Source organism: Chanodichthys erythropterus, chromosome 14, assembly GCF_024489055.1.
Source record: "Chanodichthys erythropterus isolate Z2021 chromosome 14, ASM2448905v1, whole genome shotgun sequence".
Taxonomy (NCBI): Eukaryota; Metazoa; Chordata; class Actinopteri; order Cypriniformes; family Xenocyprididae; genus Chanodichthys; species Chanodichthys erythropterus.
The window spans coordinates 24,150,020-24,175,489 of record NC_090234.1 but is presented as its reverse complement, the minus strand read 5'-3'; the positions used below and the strand labels follow the sequence as shown (position 1 = coordinate 24,175,489).

The 25,470-nt window shown below is 38.5% G+C and overlaps 1 protein-coding gene across 3 annotated transcripts; it reads left to right on the top strand.

Annotated features, from left to right (window-relative positions):
* Positions 1 to 1,423: 1,423 nt before the first annotated feature.
* zmym2 (zinc finger, MYM-type 2) lies at positions 1,424 to 23,151 on the top strand. 3 transcript variants are annotated; one of them, XM_067409554.1, is made up of 23 exons: positions 1,424 to 1,605; positions 3,932 to 4,784; positions 5,545 to 5,833; positions 5,999 to 6,164; positions 8,189 to 8,401; positions 9,642 to 9,789; positions 10,084 to 10,199; positions 10,355 to 10,477; positions 10,622 to 10,772; positions 10,989 to 11,161; positions 11,480 to 11,645; positions 11,732 to 11,763; positions 11,888 to 12,017; positions 12,106 to 12,233; positions 13,614 to 13,779; positions 14,610 to 14,744; positions 14,947 to 15,056; positions 15,242 to 15,431; positions 15,791 to 15,933; positions 17,468 to 17,582; positions 19,166 to 19,408; positions 19,587 to 19,722; positions 21,727 to 23,151. In XM_067409554.1, exons 2-23 carry the CDS (start codon positions 3,947 to 3,949, stop codon positions 21,911 to 21,913), a joined length of 4,098 nt encoding a protein of 1,365 aa, XP_067265655.1. In that variant the 5' UTR covers positions 1,424 to 1,605; positions 3,932 to 3,946; the 3' UTR covers positions 21,914 to 23,151. The 3 variants fall into 3 exon arrangements, with proteins under 3 accessions (XP_067265655.1, XP_067265654.1, XP_067265656.1); XM_067409553.1 differs by having other exon boundaries at positions 1,425 to 1,605; positions 11,876 to 12,017; XM_067409555.1 differs by lacking the exon at positions 1,424 to 1,605 and adding an exon at positions 1,637 to 1,888.
* Positions 23,152 to 25,470: the final 2,319 nt, after the last annotated feature.

Genomic DNA, 25,470 nt, shown 5'->3' with positions numbered 1-25,470 from the left:
GGCGATGTCAAAATAAAAGTCCCGCTTCCGACACAGAAACTGAAAAACTTCATGCAGAAATTTAAAAAATGACAAATATCGGCCGATATACCGACCTTGACCAATCATAATACAGTCCCCGGTGATATCAAACTAGTAACCATTGGATTAACAGCCAACAGCTAAAAAGGTCCAAGTATAGCCTAACGGTTATGTGAAATAACAAACATATCGTATAACGCTAAGACGGTTATTCTGATTAAACCTATAACATTATTCGCGTATGTGTATCTGTCATACAAATGTTTATGGTAATAAACTGCTGCCTGTCACCCCTTACAGACATATTAAAACTGTAAAATAATAGGCCTGTCTGTTTTGTCAAAATAAATGACAGCACATAGGTAATTATTTTTTGGTTTTTGACCAGTGGTAACGTCACTGAGTTTGTAGCCACAGTCAATAATTGTTTCACAACGACGAACTGGGTCACTCCATTCGCTTCCTCTTTGGATCCCATCAGTGTCCACTTGTGTTGGGCAAGGAAGTCTTTAAAGGGGTCTTTAAGGACACTTGTTTAAGTAATTGAAGTCAGAAAAGTTTGTTATATATGTTTCGTGAAAGGATTTAATAAAGGATTCCTAAAATGTAACTTTGACTCTTACGTAATGCAGTTCCGTCGCCATATTTACACCCAAGTGTAACGTTGCGTAAACGCTCCAGTGTGTATAATTACAGCTATTGACTTGTTATTGTTCTGCTTTAGAGAACTGTGCAAGTATCTAAAGCTTAATCTATGAAAACTTCTCCTCTAAACTGATGAAATTAAGTAACATTCAGGAACACAAAGCATTTTCCTTTCAACTATTGCGTTCCCTAATACAATAGCATATTCGTTAAAGTGTTAATTTATATCCCGTTAGGATGAAATCGACCAAAACAACTTAAGCTCTGATTTACAAATCTTGCATGATTTAAGTGAATTGTCAACGGGATGAAATATATCTAATGAGGTGTGTCATCATCATCGTGCTCGCTGTTCCTGCTACGCCTGCGCGCGCCAGCCATGTCTGCTTCGTAAACGAATAGTTCTTTCGAGTCGATTCTTTTCAACGAATCAGTTGAACCATTTCACACAATGGTTCGTTCATGATTCGGTCAGAGATGTTTGAGTCAACAACTCACTGACTCATTGAACCGAGAACCGTCTCTTCTGAAAATGTCTGATTCATACTAAGCCAGAAAAAAGATGAGTGAGATGATTATAGCATTTCGAGAGAACAGCAATAACATTATGGAATTTTTAAAAACATATAATGTGCCACACTGAGATGTCAATGATCACGTGGTGGCGTTATTACGTCATGGCGTAAAAAGAATCACGGAATCGCGTTTAAACCGGGTCTCTGAAAGGAACTGTTCAAAAGAACCGATTCACACACACAAATCGGACTTCCCATAACCAGCGCGCGCACGATCCGTTGTGAGGGTTGTGAGTAGCGCGAAGAGCTCGCTGGCAGTATTCTCCTCCCACGCGCCTGGAACGTATGTACGTTTTTACGCATGCGCGCCAGGATTTATGTCAAGGCACAAAAGTGGCGCTCTATCATCTCCAGCTCTACTCCGGTAAGAATTTCTCTGGCGTTTTGATGCTGAACTGTGCGTAATTGGCCAAAGTTTTCACAACTATGTCCGCCGCGGAGCTCGAGCTGAGGAAACTATCGGGGTCACCTGCGTTTGTACGCGAGGGTAATTTAACGTGCAATTTTACCCCGCCTGAGATTTCCCCCCTCCGCCGTGGCAGGGTGCTATTGCCTATGCTCTCGCGCATTGTTTCGCTCGCTCTCTAATGGCGGACATGAAGCAGTGCTACCCGCTGACTGAAGGGGGCAAGATGATTTACCAATTTGTAAATAGCTCTTGTTTTTTGTTGCTAATTAGTACATGTGATTTTAGACCCTAGTTAAATGGACAAGCTTGGAATATTTAGTGAAATATTTGTGGCTGGTCACCTATAGGCGTTATAGTTGATGTTTCTTAACAGTGCAGCGCCCCCACAGGGCACCACAGGTATTGCTTTTTGATTGCAAGTGGCAAAAGCTCTGGGGTAACTTCAATTAAACCTTCACTCAAGTGTAATACCGGCAATAAAACTTTATTCTCGTAGAAATCCTAAAGGGGATCATAAGTATAGCCAAAAGTAGAGGTATTTTCCTAAATTAACGTGTTAGAAGTGTGTTCAGTGTCTCATAGCAAGAGTCGAAATTGGTCGCAGTGTTATATGTGGGTTGTTAAACAAATATTACATCTTTTAGAGTGTCGTTTTGCATATATATGGATATATGATATTCTAATTCAGTTTCCCTCCAATTTTGTCGCGGAGATTATTCTCAGATAACTACTTCTGACTATTTTTTTCGCTACAATAACAATGGCGCAGTCTCGGAGGCTCTCCTCCCTCCAGTTCGCCGCTAATCCAATGGCTGCATGCGCCAGAGAGGCCAGGGGTGGGAGCACAATCGACACATGGGCCGGGGATTTTGCGTGAAGAGGGGCAGTTGGGGTAGATTGGGAGGCTCCTCCCGCCTGGGGGTCTCGCGAAGCAAGTTTGAAGACCCGTTGGCCCTTGAGTTTCCAGAAAATAATGAAAGCCTATGAAGCACCGCGTGTTGACGTCGTCATCCGGTTGCCTTGACAGCGCACGGATCGCAGTCGGGTGTGTTTGTGTGTGTGTGTGTGTGTGTGTGTGTGTGTGTGTGTGTGTGTGTGTGTGTGTGGATACGAAGGGTCCAGAGTCAAGGGCACGGCCCAGGGGTGAATGGTAGGAATCGCCCCAAAATGACTTCATGATGTTGCTAATTGACACAACTGGTGCTTGAGAAGTGCAGATTTATGGGGCCATGAAAGTGTGATGCATTTCAGTTGGACCTTTGGAAAACATTTGCGTTGTTGCTTAGAATGCAGACTTGGCACGCGCATGGCGCATATGCATGTGGTTATATCACGTCTGAGAGGTGGATCAGTAGCACTGCATATACTTTCCTCTCTCCAGCATCCTGATCATGACATCAGCCTGCAAGCAAAGCCCACAGATTTAAAATGTTAACTTGTCACGTCTATTTGAGCTGTGTTTCTGTATTTGCTGTTTGGCGTCGCCTTCGTCTGTGCCGGTATTGCATCAACATTAAGATCTGAAATGGGGCATTCAGTGTGAAAGCCTGGGAAGGGACCGAGACAAACTCCAAGCTCTGCATTGCAGTCCAGATGTATTAAAGTTCAACCAAAGTCTTTGCTTTTGGAAGTCTGTGTCTGCTATGACCGTCCATCCATTGTAAAGTTGTATCACACTGATTTTTGTGTGTACTATTGCACATGGGTTTAAGACTAATATGCAATTTTATAATCTACAGAGAGACCAAAAGATTTGATGTTTTTAAGTTATTAATGTACTTTAAATAACACATGCATTGATTTAATTTTGATAGAAAGCACAGTTAGGCAAATGGTGTTTGTTGAGCCCTGTAATAAAAGTCTAAATGGGTCACATGTTGATAAGAGTTTCTATTAATTTATTAGTCTTTCGCTTGAGTGAATAATTTGGGTTGCTTAGTGATTACTGTTTCTTGATAATGATGTCATGGATACTTGGTGACTCCTAATCATTTTCACTTTCATGCATTTCATAATTTGAAGTTCACCAGTGATTATTTTTTTATTATTTACTTTTTTTCTTTCTCCAGAGACGCCTTGTTGAAATTTGATCTTTTGTAATCCCTTGGTAAATTCTTAATCGCATTGACATCTGTCATTATTAACAGTAATCTGAGCTATTTTTTTCAGTTATGTCAGACAATACAAGGATTATTGATCAACAAGCTATTTCTACTCATAATTCACATGGCTTTTTTGCTTCCTCAGGTAATTGTTCAGCTCATTGTGTTTGTGTCTACAGGTGGTTGCCTAAGCGATGGATGGAGATTTGGAAGCCAGGGCAGATGTTGAGGAGGCAGGTACGGTCACAGGGGAGGGGGGGGAGGAGGAGGAGGAGGGTCATATGGAAACACCCACGACAGAGCAGACTCCATCTGCTGAAGAGTCACAGACAGCACCAGACCTGCCCAAGGCCTCAGAAGACAATGATGATGATGTAGTATTGGTAGAAGAGCCTCCTGTTCAGTCTCAGGGGAGAGTACAGCCCCCCAGCCCCACACCTGTAGATACCCTCGCTGCAGCCAATGACTGTGCAGAGTCGGCTACCACGGCAACAGCTTCCTCCAAAACGCCCAGTCCTCCCTCCTCTGCAGCTACCACCAGCACAACCGCATCCACGACTGCCAAAAGCCAGAGTGAGCCAATCGTTATCGACGATGAGGAGGATTCAGAGCTCAAGGGTGCCGCCTCTTCCTGCCTGCCGCCCCCTGAGTCTAAGGATGCCCTGAGCAGCACCGAGCCTGACTCTGAAATCAAAATCGCTAGTGTTACCACGCTGGGAATGGACTCTTCTGCGGTCGCCTTGGCAACGTCAACAGCAACTCCACTGGCGGTGTGCGCACAAGAGGATATAAACCTCATGATCACGAATGTGACATCGCTGAAAGGCGAGGGCGGTCCAGCAGCAGGCCGGTTGGAGGATTTGGAGGGGGCTGAGAATGGACTGCAGATCAGCAGTGCATTCAGCCTGAACCCAGAGGCCCAGCAGAACCAGGGTACAGCCGGCAGACCTTCACCCACGTTCAACCCTGGACGCATTAGCGCTGCAAGTCAGCCTGTGCAGAATGGAGAAACGGGGACACACCAGAGATCTGGTAAGTCATCCACACGTAGCTGCTGTGTCAAAGAACATGATGTACATGAGGCTTGCATTGACTTGTTTCTCTAGTACTAACAAAACAATACTATATTTGTATTAGAGGTTTCAATTTCCAAAAGCAGTGCACCACTATCCATAATGCATGTTGTGCAAAGATGTTTACACCTCTAGGAAAGACTGCTCACTGACATATGTATTTTAAAGCTGCAATGAAATGGAAGTAGCGACAGATCTTTTCTTCTGTATTGTGACATACATTTTATCAAAAAAAAAAAAACAATTGTAGGGTGGGGAATTGGTTCTATGCATTGAGTGTTGATTGGATTTTGAGATGTGAGCTTTGCTCTCAGAAGTTTATGCAGATGAACCTGAGCTTTCAGGGGTGGAGATTAAGAGGACTAAATGATTGTAGATGTCTGGCATATGTCACCAGAAAGAAGTCAAGTTATGATTTGATTAAATATTACGAGGTTAGAACATTTTTAAAAAATGAATGCAGGCACAGATTAAGTGTTTATAATAAGATCTGTAACATGAATTTAGAAAATAAATAGGGTGAAAGCAGACTTTAAAAGATACTCTATCTTAAAAGACTTGATGATGATCACTTGACCATTCATGTGCATATTTTACAGTAGTTTAAGGTAGTATTTTGTTGCCAGGATTCAAAAACCAAAAGGTTTGCAGAGATCTTAATAGGGACTGTTCTGACGTATGAGGTTGAATCTTTTTTTTCTTTTTTGGTCCTTCTTCAGATTCATGGATCTCCCAATCGGCCTCTTTTCCCCGTAACCAGAAGCAGCCTGGAGTGGACTCACCGTCTCCTGCAGCTCCTCTGCCCAAACCTCCCTGCCAATCCTCCTCAGGATCCCAGCAGCCACAGCGCACCATGAAAGTCACATGCGCCAACTGTAAGAAGCCTTTGAAGAAAGGCCAGACTGCGTACCAGCGCAAAGGATCGTCCCACCTGTTCTGCTCGACAACCTGCCTGTCTGCCTTCTCCCATAAGCCCGCTCCCAAGAAGAGCTGCACCATGTGCAAGAAGTATGTCATTTAAAATGAGCTTCAGAGAGTAATTTTATGTCTGAAGGTGTTAACCACAGGTTAAAATGACACTTAAGCACTCTTGCTTGTAAACGCACAGTTTGATAGTTTTTTTTTCTTCATTTAGAGTGTCATTCTCTCTTTTGTGCTTCTTCTCCAAATCAGAGACATTACCAACATGAAAGGTGGCACCATAGTGGCCCAGGTGGACTCCAGTGAATCATTTCAGGAGTTCTGTAGCACAGGCTGCCTGGCAGCTTATGAAAACAAACAGAATCCTCAGAAGAACCAGCTCAAAACCAAGTGCACCGTCTGTGGAAAGCTCACTGAGGTCAGACAGTTTACATGCTGCTATACATTTGATTTGTATTGAACCTCTCACAGCTGCAGCCATGACTATGTCTTCATATATTTTTTGCTGTGAACGTTTGTTTCACGTTCAATGTGTACAGACAAATTGCTTCTATCAAGAACATTGTTCCACCTGATTAGGATATGGTGTTACTCAGAATATGTATTCTGGAATCAGGGCTCTGTGCTTGCGTTTCTGTTTACGATGCGCAGACAAACATTTTGAGGCACAGGCGAAGATCCGTTGTTATACTTGATGCATAACAAAGGGCATTAGACCTTTTTCAATGATGAACCATTTCAATTGCACTGACATTATATTTATTTATTTATTCGACTTATGTAAATTAATGAAGCATTTACATATTACATATCCTTAACAGATCAGTAGTCCAATAAAAGTTTACAGTAAATATATTTATAAAGCTACAAAATATTTTTCTTTTAAATAAGTTCTGTTCTTTTAAACTTTCTTTTTATCATTCAAGAATCCTGAAAAACAAGTTTTACACACATCAAGCCACGCAACTGTTTTCAAAATTGATAATAATAATGTTTCTTTAGCAGCAAATTAGCATATTAGCATATCAATTATTTCTAGGACCATGTGACTTTGAGGACTGGTGTAATGATGCTGAAAATGTAGCTTTGCACAGGAATCACAGGAATAAATGACTTTTAAAAACATTAAAGTAAAAATAAAGTTATTTTAAATTGTAATAATATTTCACAATTCCACAGTTTTACTGTATTTTTTATCAAATACATTCAGCCTTGGACCATGAGACTTTTTTCAAATATATGAAATCATACTGACCTTAAATTTTTTCAAGCGAAATGTATGAATCAAATTCTGTATCAAAACTGTTTGATTGTATCTGTTAAGTCTTTTGAAATAATAGTCATTAAAGTCACATGAAATGAATATTCATTCTAACGATTTTATAAACTTAAAGATTTTGTTGTGAACAATTCATCTGTTCATATGTTTCAATTTTTATAAATGTTTTGACCTTGTGATGTTTAATTAAAATGTCATAACTGGGCCTTCCAGTGACGCATGACTTCTACAATCCTTTGCAATCCATCTGCTTAAACCTCACTCTTGCAAGCTCGCATCCCTAAATCCAATAAACACAGAATCATGCCCTTCATTTTTTACTCCGATATGTCAAAAAGCAGATGAAAAGATCTGATGCTACTTCTGTTTCAGCTTTGCCAACTTTAAAGCAATTAATAAAAATCATAAAGAGTTTGTCATAAATTAGTATGTCTATATTCTGTAATGTACCAATCCTACTTAAAAATGCTTAGTTCATTAATTAGTTTTTGTTACGTGATGTTCGCTCAGTCAGCCTAAATGATAAAAGCTGTACTGATTATTGTGAATGCTGGTGAATCCTACCATAGTAAAGGCTTAGATTATGAATAGCAATTAATGATGAATAGTGTGACAAGTTAGAGCTAGATTATTCCCATTACATTCAGCAAGGCTGTGTGCACTCTGAAAGTGATGCAATGTGCTTAGGGAGTTTTTATTCTGATGGTATTATGTACATAAATTTGTGCATTTTGACTGTATTAGGACTTGTGCGGCCAAATAATTTTCACTCGTCGTAGAGCGCTGGAATCTTGCCTTTAAAAGTGCTGCCAATTAGGAAGGATGGTCATAATCGGCTCACTTATTCATTATATCTGTAATAAAGGTTCATTGCAACTGGATGGAAAAACCCAAGTACTGTAATTTTCACCCACCTTTTATTGTTGTGCATTGTAGAATATCATTTTCGAGCACTATCAAGCCTCCAGCCTTGTAGCCATGGTTACTGCTATCCTTGACTGTATTTGTGGTGTATCCATAGCGATCACCTTGGGAACAGAAGAAAAGACCATTACACAAATTTAGCAGTCTATTTGTTGATTTATAATGTTAATCTAACTGTTGAATGAGCATTCAATTCAATTCATCATTTTGATGTATGTTTTTTTTTGTATCTTCTCCAGATTCGACATGAGGTGAGCTTCAAGAATGTGACCCACAAGATCTGCAGTGACGCATGCTTTAATCGTTACCGTATGGCTAACGGGCTCATTATGAACTGCTGCGAACAGTGCGGGAACTACCTGCCAAGTCGTGCCACAGCGAACCACTTTTTACTCATCGACGGTCAGCAGAAACGTTTTTGCTGTCAAAATTGCATCAGGGACTATAAACAGGTCAGTGTTTTAGTTTAATGTGTTAAAGTCCTGAGAAAAATCACTCATTTCTTTCAGCTCAGTGTTTGATTGACATTCAAATCAAGAAACTCTACAAAGTCAAACTTTAACGTTCACATCATCACTCAGTTCTGTGAAAATCTTACTGCACATTTGTTTCGGATTAACTTGCTATTTAAACAAACTTGTTGTTTGTAATAATTATTATTACTAAATAACAATATAAAAAAAAATAAGAAATATTACTATTATATTTCACTGTAAAATAAAATATTTAAGAAAAAATAACAATAATTATATTATAAAAGTAATTTATAGTGCTACTGTAAAATTACAATACTAACATTTATGTATTGTAATTCATCCTCATTCTCATCTCATTTTCATTGCATCCACACCAACGAACGATAATGGTCTGTTTATTCACAGCTTTAACCAGCAGATGTCCTCAGCATGCTATGTTTCGAGCAAATAGATATTTTTTAATAGATCTAATCTAACAGTGGATTTAGCTGACAAAGTCAATATAGTGCCTAGTCTTTTTCACTGCAACATCAAAGGAAACAAGGCAATGTTGTCAAAATTAGCGCTGGATACCTGAGGTAATTTTTATGTCGCACTGTTTGCTAGTCTAGAATAATGATCTCATCGTTAATACTTCTCATCATTTATTTCACGGGTATGACCGATTGTCTTCCATATATCCATTTTCTTTAAAGTACCCTTGTAAAGGGGTTTTGAATTGTCAAACAGTGGTGGATTTTTCTGGACCTTAACTTCTCCGCAGTGTCTGTCATTTTAAATGCACGAGCCCTTAAATTCAAATGGATTCTGATTGGCTGTCTGTTTTGTAAGTCAACAGTTGGAAATTTTAATTCTGAAAGTTATTCCAATGATATCTTTTCTCTAGCCTATATCGTTATCGTTATAGCTGTGGTGTGGACTCTGCTGTTCTATTATATTTTTAGAACTATATCTTTATCTTGTCTTTATAGTTATCGTTCTTGGTGTGAATGGGCCTTAAGACACTGAAAACACCTGATCATGCTGCACACATCTAAAAGAACACAGTGCTGTGCTTCACTCTGAAACGTGCAGTGCATATTTCATTAAATCTGAGCCTTTGTAATTTGATAATCGCACCAAACCATTTCAGTTTAGGCTTTGTTTTGATTAATTGTGCAGCCCTACTTCTAATGTTTTTAGTGATTTACTCTCATTTCTTTTCTTTTTTTCACAGACTCATGGGAAGATAGTGCAGTGTAGTGGCTGTAAAGTGATGTGCAGATCATTTGATGCCACTCAGTGTATCGGGTCAAATGGAGCCATGGAGTCTTACTGCACCACAGCCTGTATGACCAAGAGCAAATTCACAGCTGCTGCACAGAGTGAGTAGATAATCACAACCTAGAGCTGATATTGTGACTCTTACTCCGTGGGTGCCAAACAGCCTACATTTGTGTTCCCCTAATGCCTAAGTTCGATGTTGTTTTCATAATGTGTTGTTGAATATACAAAATGTTCTCCACATTTTTTGTTCTGCAGTACATACTGGTTTTTACCACATTTATACTTGCCAGGCAATTTGATTTCTACAAACTCTGAGTCAGAGATTTGGGGTTATAAGAACTGAGTATCTGTTATAATTGTCAGCTCATGTTTGATCTTGTTTGTATTTGTAGATTCTGAGCCTTCATGCCACTTCTGTAAGAGAAATGCATTACCTCAATATCAGGCCACTCTGCCTGAAGGGAAGGTTTTGAGCTTCTGCAGTTCACAATGTGTCACTAAGTTCCAGGTACTTCAGATGCCATTAAAGCTTGTTATATCTGGTAATTCTGTGTAGAAGAACTCAAGCTAGTACATGCATCATTAAATGCTAAGAATGTCCATGTCTAAGTACACAATAGTAATGTTCTTCTGGTGGCTTTGTTATCCAAATGCCACCTGCAGAATGCCACCATCCAAACATCAGCCAATGGGCAACTTCCTACTTCAGCGTCAGACAACATTCAGCTGAAATGCAATTACTGTCGAGGTTCCTTCAACCTGAAGCCAGAGATTCTGGAGTGGGAGGTGAGAACATTTTCAAATGGCCTATTATTTTATTAAGATTTAAATATTTTAAAGGAATTCTTCTTCTCAAAATGAATATTCTGCCATTATTTACTCACATTTTCATTTATTATTTATTTTATTATTATTATTTATACTCTGCAGGATAAAGTGCATCAGTTCTGCAGTAAGACCTGTTGTGATGACTACAAGAAGCTTCACTGCATAGTGACATTCTGCGAGTACTGTCAAGAAGAGAAAACTCTGCATGAGACTGTGAAGTTCTCGGGGGTGAAGAGGCCCTTCTGTAGTGAAGGTCATTATTCTTTTTACTGTCGAATTTCGGGGCACGTTTAACAGCATATTGTCCTGTGATTAAATCTACTGCTGTTCACATCATGACATGCTGTGATTTTATCTTTAGGGTATGAGGACAATGTTCTAATGAATTTGATGTATTATTTTAAGCTGTTGGCTACATTTATTCATAACAGGTGTGATATATCAGGCTGTCTATTTATTCCTTCTGCAGGTTGTAAGTTACTGTTCAAGCAGGATTTTGCCAGGCGTCTGGGCCTGAAGTGTGTCACTTGCAACCACTGCACCCAGATGTGTAAGAAATCTGTCACCAAACAGATAGACGGAGTCAGCAGGGACTTCTGCAGCGAGACGTGTGCTAAAAAGTTTCACGATTGGTACTACAAGGTACACTGATTTAATCATTCCTAACTTTAAGATCATGTAATCAAACCCTGATAATGCTGCTTGTTCACTGAACACATGGGATTGTATGGAACTGACATATTGCATTAAACTGACGTTTGGAAAAAAATGGCCTCCTCCAGATTAAAAATACACTGAGTAAATGTAGGACTATTATGAGGCATTACATAATTAGGGAAACTGTTGATATCAGAGATCCTTCATACTTCAAATAATTTCTGTTGTAAATTACAGGTCTTTTAACCCAATTCTGTGCTGCAGTAATTTTAAATCCCTGTATTTCTGGGCTGTGTCCACTAGGCGGCGCGCTGCGACTGCTGTAAGGTACAGGGGAATCTGACAGAGTCTGTGCAGTGGCGTGCAGAGATGAAGCATTTCTGTGACCAGCAGTGTCTCCTGCGCTTCTACTGCCAGCAGAACGAGCCTGACATGGCCACTCAGAAAGGCCCGGAAAACACAGCTTTAGGTGCAATTTAAAACCCTGCATCTGTAAATATGCATATTTAAATCATGCTGTCATGTTTAAAATGAAATCCTTTGGTCCATTTACAGGGTTTGGAGGACCAACCCAAGCATCGAAGATGGTGAGGATGCTGTCAGTTTTGACTGAATCTTTCTTAAACACAAGAAGCTACAGATTGGCACAGAGAGTAGTTGTTTCAATTCACTGTAGCCCGTTCTTATTGTGACTTGCAGTCGTTTACTCAGGGGCCTGTATCGTATGCTGGGGGAGGGGTCCTGAAGGATGTGAAGAATAAAGCTGTGCTCTGTAAGCCCCTCACCATGACCAAGGCCACCTACTGCAAACCCCACATGCAGAGCAAACCGTTGCAGACAGGTGAGCCTTCTGTTCTGTGACAAAACGAATGCATAAACTTTCTGGAAAAGGTCGAGGTTTATGTGCTTCTTTCTCTGCTTCCCCTCAGATGAGGCAGACCTGGAGGGCTCAGGAAAGGAGTATGTTCCTGTTCCGATCCCTGTTCCCGTTTACATCCCAGTACCCATGAACCTCTATGCTCAGGCCACACCCACTCCTATTGCAATACCTGTACCGGTAAGAGTTTCCTCACAGAATGAAAGCATCACTTTTATTATAATTATTATTATTATTGCAATATGCATGTATAAATATTTACACTATGGGCTGTTAAATGCTTCATTCTGATTGGTTGATGGACGTTTTAAGGTGTGCAGTTATTTTCCAGTAAACGCACAGCTAAAGTAGTTCCAGGCAGTTCTTGTCTGCATTACAGTTCTGTATCACTTCACCAAATTATTTCAAGGTCCTTACTACCTCCAAAAGCAATGGAACCAAAACCCACAAAGACATTGATCAGGCAAATAAATCTAACAAACAATAGGATAAAAATGACATTTCTATGAAATGACATTTTATTATCTATGGAAAGCACGCTCTCTTTGAAAGGTGGTAATGTCGCTGTTCTTGAAGCAGTTAAACTATTAGCTTTGTTAATAGTAGAGGCGCTGCTGCCTTAATCAATGAATCTCTGTCTCATGATTGCATTAGTCTGCATATCAATGAGATGCATTATATGATGAATGAGTCCTATACACAAGTATTTTAAGGACAAAAACCTAACAAATGTCTTGAAATAAAACATCTGAACAATGTCAATTGAGGTGTGATAGCCGTAGTATAAGTGGAATAATTGACTCTGGACTGCTGAATTATAAGGGAAAATAATGCACACCTGCATCATGGCTGCTTTACCACTTCGGGAGTGCATATTTTTTTTAAATAATTCAACAGCCTGTCACCAATTATTCCTGACATATATATGGGTATATGTTGTTTTAGTAGGTATATTCAAGTCAGGCTCCTCTACCAGTTGAAAATACAGTAAAATTTAAAGTCTAAGGGTGCTTTCACACTTGGTTCAATTGTCTGCACCGAACCCAAGTTTGATTGCTCCCCCTCCCCCTGCCCCCGCTGGACTGTTCATATTATATTATTTGGGTCCAACCCGCAGTTCGTTTGCGTCATCAAACCAGTAGCTGTTTACTCCGTTGTTTCGTAAGGGCGGCACAGGAGAGGGCGGCACAGGAGAAGGCGGCAAAATGCGTAATGTTGCTCTCCTCACTTCTATATTTTTGTTTATGAACAATTCGTTTTGTTCATAAAGGCACTTGCTTACCGAACTCTGACGTCGGTCAAACCCGGGTGCACCCCCTAAGTCCGTTTGTGAAAATGCTTCATGTTGTGCTTATGCTATTTTACTTATTAATTTATTTAAATTAATAAACTAATAAAACAAAAATGTATATTTATATATGTTTTTTATTCACATTCACATATTCTTTCATCTCTTTTATTTCATTAAAATGTGAGAATGGTCTGAAATATATTACAGCAACATGCCTTACTTCATGGAGATGACCCACATTGCTCTGTGGCTCGTTCTGGTGCTTTCAGGTGCCTGTGCCAGTGTTTCTACCAACCACGCTGCAGAACGCTGAGCAGATTGTGAAGACCATCAATGAGCTCAAAGCCAAAGTTCCCTCTGACCCTCTGGAAGCTGATCTAATAGCGATGGCTGAAGTGATTGCACATGAAGAAGATGAGAAGCCCAAATGCTCAAGTAAGAACCTGTTAGGAGCCATCCACCTTTGACAGATAGAAGCAAGACTCTGCTTGAGTCACTGCCTCAGCTTTTTGACACCCTGTTCATTTCTGCTCCAGTAGCAATCCCACACTCCCTTCTTTTATAAACCAATCTTTCCTCCCCATTCATACTGCACCATTGTTTCTTGTTAAATTGACACTGCATGTTTAATGTCCAGTTTACAACAAATAATCAAAAACTAGGGATGCAGTAATATTAATTTTTTCTTTTTCAAAAACATTGATGCATTATTAACTAGCACTTTTATTTTTCTCATCATTTTTATTAACAATGTGGTTTAATTAAAATTATTTCATTATTGTCCGTGCAGAGGCTGTTCCATTTTATTTATCCATGTTATATGCATTTTGATTCTTTATACGCAAGTAATGTTGTCCAATGAGTTGTTTGCATTATTTAGGCACTATTTTATTTATTTGTAAGGTAATATATTTTTTTGGTTTGTTTGTTTTGATAAACTTAGCCATAGGAGTGTAAAATTAATTTTTAAAACACACTGATTCAAACTAGGATGCTGTACTGTGTATATGTGATGTTGAAGTGCTTGGGACACTTTTGTTTTTGTAACTGGGCTCTCAAAAATTTATATATAAATTTGGATTTTAGATTTATCAGCTAATATATCAGTTTTCGGCTTTCAAATATAAAGAATTGTCGTATCGGCCAAAATGTTCACATCGTTGCATCCCCATCAAAAACCCATCATGCAGAATCAACGCAACTATTAGCTGAAATCCTACAGCTAAAACCCTGATGTCTTTTTTTTCTTTTCTTTTTTTGTATAGACATCAAATGTGAAAAGAGCAGTAGAGAAGTGAAGATGGAAAGTTTAAAACATGAAAATGGCAGTGGCAGTTCAGAAGAGGAGGAGGAAGACAAGTATGAACCAGAATTGGACCTGGAGAAGGACCTGCCCTTAGGTACAGTACCACCAAATGAACACACTTGTTATTGCAAAAGATTTACTTTTTTTTTTTTTTTTTTTATGTTTGGAGGGTCAATATTACCATTTCTACATGATGATGTCTACCTTAAAGTATTTTCCTCTGTTGATCTCTCTGAATATGTGATCACTGTTTTCAAAATGCAAAATTATACATAGTAAAAAAATGTCTTTTCCAGCATCAGAGCCCGTCCTGGTTGAGCGTCTAGATACAGACATGCTCTTTTCATTGCCTCCAATCCTGGCTGAGGAGAAGGAGAAGACGCCTCGGCCCAGAACCAGGAGGAGGGTAATGAACACATTCACTCCAATAACATCACATCTCCAGTGTTGTCCTGTGATTAGAAAACCATTTGCTGTTCACATGCTGATGTGTCGTGATTGCTGAAGTTTTATATGAGGCTAGTAGTCACAGAGGTGATTGTTAACAATCACTGTGTGTATGCTAATGTTTCTGACCTACTTTTGCTGCAGGGTCAGAAGAGGCGGGCAGTAGAGGAAGAGTCTTCATCCTCGTTATCCTCGTCACCAACAGTAGAGTCCTCGGCAGCAGACAGCTCTTTCCCTTTGAGCTCCAGATATGGCTTAAACGCATGGAGGAGATGGGCCACATCTGAAGCCTCGCCGTCCAGTCAATCCAAAGGAAAGGAGAGCCAGAAACAAGGTATTCGTCATGATTGATCTTCCCACAAACTTCAACTTGGTTCATTCAGTTTAATGCTTGATTTATAGATTGTAATGCCAGATGGTCCCAGGGACATTTTCAAGCTTGGATTGTTTGAAACGTTTGTTTGGTTTAATTGTGCTCAGTGATTATAACTTCACTGCTGTTCACATTCTGAATCAGTTTTGTTGATCACTTTGAGTTATGAGGGCACTTTTTTCCATCCATCTGAGTTGATTGCAGAATCCCAATCCTGTAAAACCTGCCTTATTATGCCATGTCATCAAGATAATCTTAAAAATGTCTATCTATGCTATACTGATGTCACTCAAGGTAATTTTTTTGTTTCTCATGGGCAGTAAGTTTAAACGGCAGTCTCCTGTCCCTGAGCCCAGCAGAGCTGAATCAGTCTTTATCTTCCTTTGTCAAAGAGGTGCGTCGACCCAACGGGGAGCGCTATACTCCAGACAGCCTCCTTTACCTCTGTCTCAGCATACAGAAGGTGAGACTGTCCACATCCTGAGTCTTGCACATGCTTGATGCCCATTAAAGCTGTAAAAGAGGATCATTAAGACCAGTGCTTCTCAAACCTGCCCCAGGCACCCTCCACCACTCCACATTTTCTGTCTTTCTCATCGGACACACCCAATTCAAGTCTTGTCATCTCTACTGATGAGCTGGTGAGTTGAATCAGGTGTGTTGCTAGATGAGGAATACATAATGTGCAGTGTTAGTGGGCTCCCAGGACAGGTTTGAGAATCACTGCATTAGACAACAGAGACAAATTATTTATTTTGATTTACACCACCTTCCTTTACATCTTGCTTTACAAAGAAGGATTGATTCACCAATATTAAAATTCTGTCCTATTGATAAGTAGATAATTGTTTTCATGTTATGTCTGATAACTGATAAATGGCTGATTAATAAAATTGTGTGAATAAAACAAACCAAAAATCAATCACTTTAAATGCAAGTGAATTTTATAATGGATAGTGTGAAAAAATGATATTCATTTTGAGATTTGATAAAGTTATGTAATTTGTTAAACATTTTAAATTTTGTGATTTTGAAGGTTACATTTCAGTGAGAATTAAATGACAAAAAAGTAATCTAAATGTAAAAATAAGGGAAATAAGCATGCACAATTAAAGGTGCAGTGTGCAGGATTTTCAGAAAAAAATTAAGTATAGACTATAGTTTTCTAATGTTGATATTGCCTTATTGACTTCTATCTGTAACTCAACAGATTAAAATTTCCAATGTTAACCAGTACTAATAAATTAAAGTTTCTAAATATGGGGCAATAACCAATATGGTACCGATCTGTAGGTATTTAACCATTATGCGCTGTTTGGGGTAATTTTAGACCTCAAATGGCATTTGCTGATGTTTAAGAAAACATTTACCTTGATCTAAATGCTATGAGACTTGATGACTTTGACACTTGCTAGCTCTACAAATAAACAAACAGAAAAATGGAATGATATCTGGTTGTATGTTAGTGTGGAAACAAAGTCATGCTCAGTATGTTTAGAAATGAATGGGTCAAAATTAATATTTTTGTTTTATTTATTTTTATTAAAAAAAAAACTGCACACATGTGGAGTAAAAACATTAATAATTAATAAATTAGTACATTTGTTTAAACTTCTTTTTTTTAAACAAAATCATGTTGGAACCCTAAACATCAAAGCCATCTTGTGATGAGACAGTCCTGAAAAAAATTTACAAGTCTTTAGTTCAACATCAAAAGTTCCCATGAATTGAAAATGAGAAATAAAGAGACCATGATTTAGTAGTAAAGTTGTTTGAAGCTAAACTGTGCAGGAAACAAGGTCTAGGCTTGTGCACTCCTGGGTTAAGTTGTGTCCAGTGATTATAACATTTGCTGTTCACATCCAGAAATATGGTGTTGATGCTTTTGCTATGAGGACACATTACACTACTCATCGGAGACTGACCCAGTCACTTTTTATTAAAGGCGTGTTACTTGCAATGTGCTGTTTTATCAAATTTTTGTGGGTGTTTTGTAGTATTTGCAGGACAAGGGAAGGACAGATGACCTCTTTAGTGATCCACAGTACCACATGTTTGGGGAAGAGCTGAACAAGCTCCTCAAAGACTGGCAACCCAGTGTTCTTCCAGATGGTAAATGCATTAATACATTTATAGAAAATGTAAAGAAATCATTCTAATATGATTTGCCATTTTGAAATGTCCAGTGATTATAACTATTGCTGTTCACATTCTGAAAAGTACTGTTGACTCAATCCAACTATGAGGACATTTCACACACAAAAAGTGTTCAGTATATGGAGTCTTTCTTTAAAGGTAGGGTAGGCAATTTTTGAGAGACTAGCAATAGCAAGCTTTGAAAGCATGATATCGCACTGTCCCTATAGAGATCTCTCCAAAACCACGCCTCCTCCAAAATACATGAACGAGCCCAGCAGGTTCTGCAAAGCAAGACTGCTTTAAATTACTTAATGTCTCAAAGCACATAATGCTGTATTACAATAATGTACGTAAACAATAGAGCTGCACGATATATTGCACAATACGAAAAATAACATTGAACTTGAACGCGATTATCGCTTAAATGCGTTTCTTGCGCGATTATGAAATCGCAAAGGCTGTGATTGTTTTTTTTTTATGCGTGGCTTGTTAATGAAGTATGGCTCCAAATGCTAATCCATCTGAAAGCACTGTGAGTTTGAGTCACTTATACATTTGAAAAAGCAAAACGTGTCAAACTTCTTTTCAGACACGACAAAAGACAACATTTAATAACATGTTTTTACTCCAAACTCACTTCATAACGACAGTTAAGCATTCTGTGAGATGATGTGGCTTCTTACACAGAATAAGGCAGTCGTGTGTTTATTAGTCATGTTTAATTAATCAAAGCATTTCAATCTTCTGTTTATTCAGCTACAGCGATATGATGCGTGTTATCTTCTTCTGCTACAGGGCATATTTGGAGTTTCTGCGCAAGAGCGCCCTCTGACTTTCAGATGGAGAAGCATTCACTACTGATCACAGCCGTACAACTCTGACAAGCCACGCATTAAATAATCGTAGCCTTTGCCATATCGCATGCGATTTAAACGCGATAAATCGTGCAGCCCTAGTAAACAACTTACAGAGCTCTTACTTGTACCACCTGACTGCTGCATATTCATTTTACTGTTTATAGTGTTGACATAGAAATGCATAAATCTGAGTCTGAGGACATAAACATCTCTGGGTAGAATGTCATGGGTTGCCATCTCATAATTGCAGTGACTACATGGCATGAGCCCAGCATAAGCGCATTGTTTGGGTTTCTGAGGAACTGTAAAAGGCAGCTGCTGTTTATTTGCAGCGCTCAGTGACTGTCCACAGCTCTGCATAGCCTCATGGAACGCACTTATGACGTGTGATGTCTGCACGAGCAGGGTGCGAATGCAATGATTGCAACATTTTTTGGTCCTGAGACTTCCACAGAAGATATATGTACATCTTTTAATATTATACCAGTTCTTTTATTGATCACTATCAGGATGTGAATAGAGTTTCAACCAGTATAACAAAAAGTGTTTATAAAAACAATTGCCTACCCTACCTTTAATCTGATTTTGAATGTTGTCTAATTTTATTGCTGATTAGAAATACAAAAACAGTTTGCATGAGCTGTTAAGATCTGTGTTGTTTCAGTGTTAAGTGTTTTTTGTTTTATTTTTTATTTTAAGGTTCTCGGTGGGGTCGTGTTGAAGAGCAGTATCTGTGGAGCAGCGGTCAGCTCGGGGAGCAGACGCCCTCCGTCCTACTGAGATCCCTCCTCTATCTTAACACCAAATACTTTGGTCTTCACACCACTGAACAGCACTTACGCCTGTCATTTGGAAACGTCTACGGCCCTAGCAGTTCCAAACCACACAGCCATGAGACCACCGTCTGTATTCGTATCCCCTCCATCTCACAGGAGCAGCACGGTGTGTTCATCTGAAGTATTGTACCATAGCAAAATGTATTGTAAAGTTATTTTTTGATATATTTTATCATCATCATTGCTGTTATTCAGCAGATTTTTATTTTAGTCATTTGCTGAAATGTAATTTTGTCTGTACCTTTAACTTTACCTGATGCTGAAACATGTCTGTTTTTCTGTAGAGCAATCAGGAAGTAAGAGGAGGCGTAAAGATGACTGTGACTCAAACTTTGAGGCGGACAGTGGCTCAGGAGGATCTGCTCACTGTCCTGTTAAGAAACACGAGTGTCGACTCTATGAGCTTTACCTTTCGAAGTGGTGAGTCACATATAACAGTTGCTTATTTGTTATACATTTGAATAACTTTATCTAAAAGAGGTGTGCAGATCCTCTGACCAAACACTAGCACTATTTTGGTAGGAAAGGGCAACCCAAGACCTTGATTGGCTTGTTCAAGTTGTATTGAACTAAGCAGTGTCCAGTGATTATAACATTTGCTGTTCACATCCTGAAAAATGGTGTTGACACTTGTAGTATGAGGACACATCATCATCTCTGTAAAGAGACCTTGCAGTGACCCAACTCCTGTCTTGGTGAGGTATTAATGTAAACAGTTTGAAAAATTAAAACAGGCCAGACCAAAAAAAAGATATTAAGACTTTTATTCAGCAAAGACACATTAAATTAATCAAAAGTGACGGTAAGTTTTCTAATTCAAATAGAGATGCACCGATTGACCGGCCAGGGACCGGAATCGGACTATTTTCCGCGGCCTGTACCGGTAAACGACTGGTCAGTCTCATGTCTTGCTAATTCCGAGCCGATCCATTTTGTTTTTCAGCATCACAGGCAATAACGTCATCTGCGTGTTCTTGCTCTCTTCTCTCTGACGGCGCAGTGACACACCCTCCGCCTCTCACTCACTCGTCTCATTTGTTTAGGTTAAATAGTGCTTGCATTGCGCATAATTTTGCTAATTCCCACAGGTTTAGCGTTAACACCGAAAGCACGCGCACCACTGATCTATATAAATGGCGCACACATAAGCCTCCTCTCAGTCTCAAGTACCAAAATGAGTGGCTTACTGCGGTCAAATACACGCAAAATTTTGTCAAAATGCCCGTCTCGGCGAGTATTTGGTTAAACAGTCAGTTTTGGAACCTAATTAGTTGAAAAAGATAACACATGTTGTGTTACAGTATATTGGGTCTGTGCATAAATTCTTAAAGTGACAGCAGTCTAATATTCCTGCTGCTCTGTCATGGTAATAATACAACAAAAGACAAAGAAATCTCTGGTCTTGACTGAATAACTATTGTAACTAATTGTTAGCTATTGTAAGTTAATATGTATTTAATTTTTAGAATGAAAACTATCCAGTGTTACTTTACATTTGGTTACTTTAATTTCTGTAGTATTTCTTACCTAAATATACTGTTAGACCCACCTGAAAAACTATTTAATATCTCTTTATTCTATTTCATTTATTTGTGCTATTTTTTTGAAATTTGTTTTTGTTCTTACTTTATTACTGTCATTTTGCTTGTTTGTTTGTTTTTTTTTTGTTTTTTTATGAAAATAAAATTTTTTATTTAAGAAAAGTAGATTTTTGTTTTGTATATCCTGTCAATTATAGTTATCTGAAAATCAAAATCAGTATTGGCAGGTCACACTTCAGAAATCAGAAATTTGAATTAGCCAAGAAAATTGCAATTGGTGCATCTCTAATTTCAAATAAATTGTTGTTTTGAACTTCATTGTATTCATTCAAGAATCCTTAAAAATATTGTATCATGTTTTCACAAAAATATTAAGCAGCACAACTGTTTTCAACATTTATAATAATAATAATAATAATACATGTTTCTTGAGTGCCAAATCAGCATATTAGAATGATTTCTGAAGGATCATGTGACACTGAAGTCTTTACTGTATTTTTTTTTTAAATAAATGCATCCTTGGTGAGAATAAGAGACTTCCTTCAAAAATATTTAAAATCCCACCAACCCTAAACTTTTGAATGGTAGTGTAGATCTAATTATACAGTGGAGATAATTAATAATTTAAGTTGAATTTAACACCAATCTTAAGCAAAAGATTACTCTGTTAATCTCAAAATGAATTTCCATTTTTTTCATACTGTGATTCCTAAATATACTTTTAGCATTTATTTAAATATATATCAGTTTAACATGAAAAATTTGTATTTTTGGTATCAGCCAGATTTTTAATATTACTGTATCTCTAGTTCTGTTAAATGAACTCTGTGGGATCTGACTGCTGTTTAAATTTTACCCATCTCCTCTCTTCGTCTCTCCTCAGCCCAGAGTCTGTGAGACAGAGGACAGATTTTTTTTACATGAAGCCAGAGGTCTCTGCTTCCTCGGACAGTCCGCTATGGTTCAGCTCGACGCCTCTAGAGAAGAGCGCGCTGGCTATGCTCCTGACTCGAGTGCTGTTGGTCAGAGATATCTATAAAGACAACCAGCATGAGGAGGAGGGAGTCTAGAGGCCGATGCACTGAAGACTTCTTACTATGCTGTCGTGACACACCCTGTGCATCACCAACGAGCTGCTTACCATGTTCACACCCTGTCACTCTCCCTTTAAACACACTGATCCCAATACAGCTAAGAGATGATGTCAGGATGGATTTTGGTGGGATTATGCTGATTCAGATCAGTCTTCCCAAAGACCCTGAGGAGTTTTCTCCAAAAACGAAACCTACAGGATGCTGCTTTCTTCTTTATTTTTTTCCCCCCTTCTTTTCAATTCGTTGGAAACTTTTGTTCATGTAGCATTACTTGTGAGGCCACTGTGGTCTGAAAATATTTCTGAGTGTAGTCTGTTAGCAGACAAAAGACATGGGAACTTTGGTCCTGTAAGGAAAGAAATGGAGTTGAGGAGGATTTTTTTTTTTTTTTTTTTTTTTGTTCCTGCCCAACAAAGCCTTCTAAAGATTAAATTTATTTATTACTGTTGATTTGACATCTGAGAGTCCAAGATTTTGTAACGGCAGGGCAGGGTGTGTGTGTTGGACGCTGTGCCATGTGTGCAAATTCTCTGGCCTTCCATAATAGCATTAAAACCTGCTGCAGCCCTGGACCTCTTCTTTGTGCGAGTGGAATGAGTGTTTGTGAACGTGTGCATCTTTCCCTCCCCTTTCTTGTGTTGTTTTGGAGTGGATTGGATAGGAGTTGGTCCTGCACAGCCAATATGTTAATGGCATTGAACCTTTAAGTGTGAAACTATTCCTCTGAACAATCAAGTGTATGAAATTTAACTCTGAATTTCATCTGCAGCATTACACTGATTACACAGATAAGCAGAGACGTACTGTCAATGTTTAAACATTGTCATAGGATTTGCTCTGTACCCTTCCTTGAGTCTAGAGTAATTTGAAGGATGTGCGTGTGCACAAAGATAATTAAACGTTATGTTCAAAACACTTAGCTTATGCAAGAGTAAAAGTGATTTATTTATAAGGTGAAAGTCAGTGGGGTTTATGTTTTCATGGCTTTTACGATTATTTTCCTTGACCTTTTCTACCAATAAATTACAAGCTAATTTCTTGGTCTCAATGGTTTACCTTAAGACCCTTTTAAAGATCATATTTTCTGATTAAATATACTGTTAAGCAAGACTGTGAAATGTGAATTTTCAGTTTTGTCATTGTGTTTACAGCCCTTTTCTTGCTTGCTAAGCCAAGCTCATCACAAGGGTTATAGGGTTCTGAAAAATATTAAACTTTGGCACTTAATTCATCCTGCACCGTTTTTGCAGTGGACATGAGTGATACCTCAAATCATGTGTTCTACCTGAAGTGATTGGAGATGTGAAAGAATCCACTAGATTAATACATTGTGCAAATCGATCTATCGTTCAAGTTTGTACATGCTTGCTTATTCTTTATTACTACTTAATTACTATTGTTTTTTAATATAATGGTGTTATGATTTTATATTATATTACCAAGTATAGTGGCCAAAAAAACTAAGGTAAATTACACTCTCTTTCTAGAGGAATATGCATAAAATCTAAACCAGAAGTTATTTCAGTTTCTTAAAAGTCACCTTAGATTACAGCTCTGAAACCTAACAAGGTTCATCTTGCTATTGGAGGACCAACGTGTGTTGGATCCTTGCTTTTCTGTTCTGTTCTGTTTTTTTTTTTGTTTTTTTTTTGTTTTTTTTTTAATGGTTTCTTTTATTTGTAAAAGAAATTCATACACAAGCACAGTTTTGTCTCAAAAAGCACTAAGTAACTAATTTTTTTAATGCTTTTTCCTATCCAGCTCAATATATGAATGTTGTACAAATAAGCAGTTCTCAAGATTAAAGGCCACCAAGAATAAGAGCTTTAAAAATTAATAGCATCCACACCATAACGTTCTGTTTATTATAAGCGTACTCTGCAGTTGTCATCTGCCGCTTTAATGCTCAAGCTCTTTAAAGTCGGCAATTGGCAGATGAGGATACGTGGGGTTCAGAAAACTAGTCATTAATTTTTCAATTTCATTTGGTTAAAGGGTTAGTTCACAAATCCCAAAAATGAAAATTCTGTCATTAATTCCTCACCCTCATGTTGTTCCACACCCGTAAGACCTTTGTTCATCTTCAGAACACAAATTAAGATATTTTTGATACAAAAAACGTGTGCCAAAAAAACAAAAAACTATTCAACAACATCTAGTGTATCAATGTTTCAAAATTTCAGTGGTTCACCACTGGGGAGCGTGACTTTGTCAGTTTGATACACGCTCTGAACCACTGATTCGAAATAAAAGATTCGTAAAGCTTCGAAGCTTCATGAAGCAGTGTTTTGAAATACACTAAAAAAAAACAAATTCAGTCACAAATGTCCAAAATTTTGACTGGTAGTGTATAGTGGCCAGTATATATAGACTCTTGGGGGTGGGCTCATTTTATTCAGGCTAGTATGTAATCACATTTAGTAACACCCTCGCATTTTGGAAGCGAGTTTTGCAGAAGCTATCATCACCCCATACCTCCTCCCGTTTGGTACCTATGATATTCATGAATAGAAACATATATATTGAGCAAAATCATTGCAAAAGTGGGTGAGCCTATCGTAGTGTTTACGTTTTGTATTATGCTAATACTAAAAGGCCTCTCTAATGTAGTCACATGTCCAGCAATGCGTTTTAATTCCATATTGTCCCAGAGTTGAGCCTGGCCTGCTGTTGTGATGTAAGGTTAGACTATATTTATCTGGGTCGTACTTCATGAGCTCTTTCTGCCAGACGAGTGACATGAGCTCACTTGGCACCAATGATTGGTATCATCTCCTCCCAAACAAACACATGGCTCCCAGACCAAGCCCCTTGATGGACTTTATTCCAGCAGGTGTCTCATGTCAACGACTACGCTGGGAAGCACAAGGTCATTGCAGTGGATGGTCATGTGACAGGAAATGGATGCCAGGTGGACAGTGATGTTCTGTTTTCACGAAGGTTGCCTGAGTTGTGATTGACAGGCAGTAATGTTATCATAGGCAGTACAGCACTCCCCTCTTCAGTATAAATAGGAGTTATTCTGAATGCTGATCTATTTAAAGGGCAGTGGAACTATTGAGGTATAAGTGGAAGGAGGAGATCTGCAGGAATGAGAGCTTTTGTGACATGATGTGTTCACTTGACTTTTGAAACTTAATTTAATAAGATAATAAACACCTTTACCCGTCAAACATTCAAGGAAAACACTTGGTTTTATGCAAACACTTAATAATTTATTAGGGAATTTTCATGGGCATAAATCTCCATTGTCAGTAGTTGTGAATCGTGATGTATGAAGCCCAGCTCACACAGAAATCACCTTCAAACCAAGCAGCTTTCTGTTACTAAACACAGGCAATCTGTATGATAAACTTGAAACTGTTGCAAAATTTGAATGGGGAAATATTTTGCCCTCACACAAAATTTCCCATCCTGTGGATTCCTTTGGAAATTACTGGATTTCGCCTGCAAAATTTTGCAGAACAATGGAAAATGTTCTTATAATGTACTTATTAAATGTACTTATAATTGGTTTCAGGGATGTAAACAAA

Excerpts from the sequence above, each read along its gene's own strand:
- zmym2 (XM_067409553.1), top strand. The coding sequence starts at position 3,947 with ATGGATGGAGATTTGGAAGCCAGGGCAGATGTTGAGGAGGCAGGTACG. Across the intron at positions 14,745-14,946 it reads GGAGAAGGACCTGCCCTTAG|CATCAGAGCCCGTCCTGGTT; the intron begins GTACAGTACCAC and ends TGTCTTTTCCAG. Across the intron at positions 19,723-21,726 it reads GAGCTTTACCTTTCGAAGTG|CCCAGAGTCTGTGAGACAGA; the intron begins GTGAGTCACATA and ends GTCTCTCCTCAG.